This window comes from Atta colombica, unplaced genomic scaffold, assembly GCF_001594045.1.
Source record: "Atta colombica isolate Treedump-2 unplaced genomic scaffold, Acol1.0 scaffold46, whole genome shotgun sequence".
In the NCBI taxonomy this organism is placed as follows: Eukaryota; Metazoa; Arthropoda; class Insecta; order Hymenoptera; family Formicidae; genus Atta; species Atta colombica.
Window position 1 is genome coordinate 145,082 of NW_017259535.1, and position 4,530 is coordinate 149,611.

Here is a 4,530-nt window from a genome sequence, read left to right on the forward strand (position 1 = left end):
TATATATATATATATATACATATACACATTCACAGGCAAAAAAAACAGGCCACTAAATTTTAGCCCATTTTTAAAATTTAACTCATTTTTAATATTTTCAAATAGTAACAATAAAAAATCATCGTTTAAAAAAGATTTTAAAATTTGAAATCTCTACTTTTCAGACCAATACTTTAAAAAACGATCGTATTGATATTATGTAAAGTTACACAAACATGAAAATGATGATTTTTTTTATTGCTATTGAGTTATTGCTATTTGAAAATATTAAAAATTTGTGGCCTCTTTTTTGCCTATGAATGTATATATACAGTGTACACACACACACACACACACACACACACACACACACACACACACACACACACGAAAAATAAAGTAAATTTTAAATAATTAGGCACCTGCCTTTATATGAATCTATCAATTTCGTAAAATTTATTAGAATTCTATATATTTCTTTCTGTGTGGCTTCGGACTCATTATCTCTTAATTGAAGGATATTAAATGGTATCTCTGTACTTAATTTAATATTCATTCTCGTGTTTATTTGTATTTCCAAGAATTTTGTCTTTTAAAAATCGATCGATTAAAACTCGGTTCCATCAAATCAATGTTAATTAATTTACTCTTCATCTTTTTCTAGTTCTAAGAATTATAAAAAGATGAAAAGTGTGTAAGTTGAATTGAGATTAAAATTAATCTTACGTGTTGTTAAAACTAGCTCTAATTACTTTGTTATATTTAAAAAAAGACTTGAAACAATTCGCTAACCATATTGAATGAAAGTTCTTCTTTTAAACATCCTCACGCTATTTTCTTCGTTTGGCTTCCAAATTTTCATGTCTCGAAGCTACGCTTTGGTGATCAGCAACTTTTGCCGCGGAGATACGTGAGATCGTGCTGTGAGTGTTTCTGTCTATCGGTAGAAATGACGATAATTACGATTGGAGCGATCCTGCTAGCCATTATCTATCATGCGGTACATACGATGTAGTTCTCGCAAAAGGTTACAACACGCCACCATGGCTCGTATTGTAACCTTTGCGAGGTGTTCTGTCGCAATCCCTTTACAATACGCGCCGCGTTTGCCGCCGCGAACTACGAGCGCTTAGCTTTAGCGCTTTATTACAATCCGAATTAATAGTGTGCGCGGTGATTTTTAATAATCCCGTTGATTTATTAAACGCACGCCTCGATGTGTTACGACTGAGCTCGATGCAGCGCCCAGTTAACTTTTTTTCCCTCTTAATTCTTTTTTACCTTCTTCTCTCATCCATTCATGGACCTTCACTGACGCAAATAATGAAGATCGGCTTACGCGAGAGGAGTAAATTTCACGCCTATTCGCGCTTTATCACTTTATCACTTGCACTTTTCGAAAGAAAAACGTCCAATCATCATTTGTATAATCCCAGGTTAATCACTTTAATAAAAAATACAAATTATTAAATGATTTTTACGTATACTTTAACATTTTTAAAAGGTATTTAAAAAATATATTTTAAAAAATAGTATATATAAAATGTTATAACTTGATACGCCTAAGTTCTTCAAAGAAAAAATTGTACCAGAACATAAATAACCCAATCGAGTGTATTAAGGAAGTAATATTTTAAAACGTCTCATTAAAAAGGACGATGCGATCAACTTTTGTCAATTTTTTAAAACTATATCTACGAATTGAGAAAAATGAAAAAACAGCATCAAGGCGCTCGGCGATGAATGAGCATGCGAAAGATCATGATTTTGCCAATCCTAATACGGGAATAGAAAGGAACAGAAAGGATCCTCCATTCCTCCCGCACGCGGTCGCGTTTGTGAGCTGATCTTAACGCGATCGGCGTTTATTGAGAAGCAGCCGAGCCGCGATATACAGGATAGAAGAAGAGCGTAGCGGTGATGCTTAGCGAAAAGAGGAAGGTGGAGGGTCCACCTTCTCTTCAGGGTGCTCTTACCGTGCGTAAATATAGGGCATACCATGTAGCGAGTGCATCGCGGAGGGTGACCCTGATGACCCAAGTGGTACCCGAAGGCAGCTAACCTCGATGAAGAGGACGAGCGCGCGAAAGGAGCGCGAAAGGAGCGAGAAGGGAGTGAAGGGAGGTGGATGCGAGGGAGGAACGAATCGTCGAGCCGGTCCAAATGAAGAAAAAAGGCGGGCTCGCTAAAGAGAAAGAGAAGAAGGACGGGAAGACGGCGAAAGAACGAGGAGAGTGAGAGGAGGAAGAAGAGGAGGAAGGAGGAAGGAGATGGTACGCTAAAGAGACGTACGTTCCCACACGAACCCCCCAAGATGCGTTCTGCCATGGTTGGGCCTCTGGACCCCCGATGCCCAGAAGCTGATAAAAACAGCTACAAAACTGCCTACCGGTGTTTTCTGCCTTTTGCTCCTGCATTACTCCTTCTTATTGCCGTCTCTCTTCGACACCTTCTTTCGCTCGGTCCACATAAGTATTCTCTCTTGCACCCGTTTAATTTAGTCTCGAGAACGACGGCCACAGATCGGATTCTTAAAATGATTATTTGATAATCACAATTGTGCGAGAGAGAGAGAGAGAGAGAGAGAGAGAGAGAGACAATTTTTTTTTAATATTTCTTCCAAGAAATATATATTTATTATTATAGCAAAAGGAGTATAATGGCTCTTCGTAAAGTAAGTACGATTTTATGTAATCGATATTAAAAATTTAATTTTATTTAAAATTTAATTTTATTAATTTTAAATAACTATTAATTATATAATCATTATTTATACAGAATACAATATCAGCGGAAACGTGAAAAGTGAAAAGTGAAAGTTTTTTGTTTACACATACATGTATAAAATATTTTCACATTTCCGCTCGAGGGAAAAAGTTACATTGAATCTCGTGAATATAAACTGGAAAATGTTTATTATATTAATATACTAAAAAAAATTTATTAAATCTAAATACACATTTCTTTGAATAGTAGTAAGTAAATACTTGTTTACAGTGAATAAATATTTACTTAATAAAAAATGATAGTTAAATCAAATTGATAATTTTTGTATCACATAAATGTATGTTTACATTTAGTAAATATTTACTTGGAACTATTTAAAAAAATATTTATTAAATTTGGTATTTTTTTACACATTAACAATAAAAGTTTTTCTGGTCATTATTTAATGAAATTAATAAAATTTACTTAAAAAATTTATCGCGCTAATACACTAGTGAACTCTTTCTGACTTATATACTCATGTCAGAATTAATAATAGCTCTACAATGTCATCAGTTAATCGCTATTTAATAAAAATTAATAAAATTAAATTTTAAAGATAAAAGAATAAATAAATTTAGAGAAGGAAAGGAAGATGATCGCTAAAATATCGATATATACATGTATCTGCAGAGTCTGTCCGCGTAAAACCTCGAGCTTGATTAATTCTGGTAGCGTATGACAATGCGTGATATTTATGTATACTGCACATTCTTTCTGAATGTCCCTAACGCTCATATTATTGCGGGATCGCAATTGCGACAGATTTATTCCCACGCTGTGGGAATCGGCAATCCATGATGGTCTCGCAGCCGGCGCGGGCAATTCCATCGTCGGATGCGATCGCGCCGCGTGAGTCACACATGTTGGCGTTGCTACACTTTCTACGATACAGTGTGGAAAGAGAATCGAGGAGTACGTGCGCGAACCAAATTGCGAAATATATCGTCGATTTATTATTATTGGGAAGGCGGGTTTATTATTGGGAAGGTATATGGCGTTTGCACGCGTGCGAGAATGAGAGATAGAGAGCAATCAGCTTGGAAAGTGACGCGTGAAATTGCAATGACGATAAGTCTCTCTCTCTCTCTCTCTCTCTCTCTCTCTCTCTCTCTCTCTTGCGTGCGCGGAGAGATACCGACGCAACGGAAGTGACTAACCCGATTTTTAGTCCACTGCGTCGTGACGCCAATACTTTTTGTAAGCGCGATGTAAATTACTTTATCTCAACTATTGGAAAATCTAACAGCTTACCTTGCTTACTGGGAGAAGCTACGTAGAAATTAAATTATCGATGCCTCAATTCTAATTAAGGAGAAATCAGATTCATCGACAAGTATCGAGCATTAAAATTGTTACAAACAGATGCTATGAAATTTAATTTATATAAGTAAGTATACTGAAAAAGAACGATGCGCTTTTGAGATTATAATTACTCAAAATATTTGAGAAGGAAAATCTATATGTAAATTATAAAGAAATATATATATGTAATACTGAAGAAAAATACATAGAACATTCCTATATTATGTATCTGTTCATATTAGTGTAAATTTAAATGATAATAAAGTATTTAAATGATATATAAATCAAATTAGCTCAAATAAATAAGAGAAGATATTTTTTTATTAAGTTAAATTATTAATAAAAATTACGATAAGATAATATTCTATTTTTTAATTAAAATATAGTAAATATTTTAATAAAAGATTACATATCGCAATTTAGAGAAATCTATGTGAGTCCAATAAATACTGCAAGATTTTAAGTTTGTCCCTATTAATA

General features: G+C 34.3%; 1 protein-coding gene across 1 annotated transcript in view; it reads right to left on the minus strand.

The window, feature by feature from the left end:
• The window catches only part of LOC108691336, a 4,561-nt gene extending 951 nt beyond the window's left edge, over positions 1–3,610 (minus strand). The window contains exon 1 of the mRNA XM_018199033.1: positions 3,506–3,610. Coding sequence (XP_018054522.1) covers positions 3,506–3,610 — 105 coding nt within the window. The remainder of the gene's footprint in view (positions 1–3,505) is intronic.
• Positions 3,611–4,530: the final 920 nt, after the last annotated feature.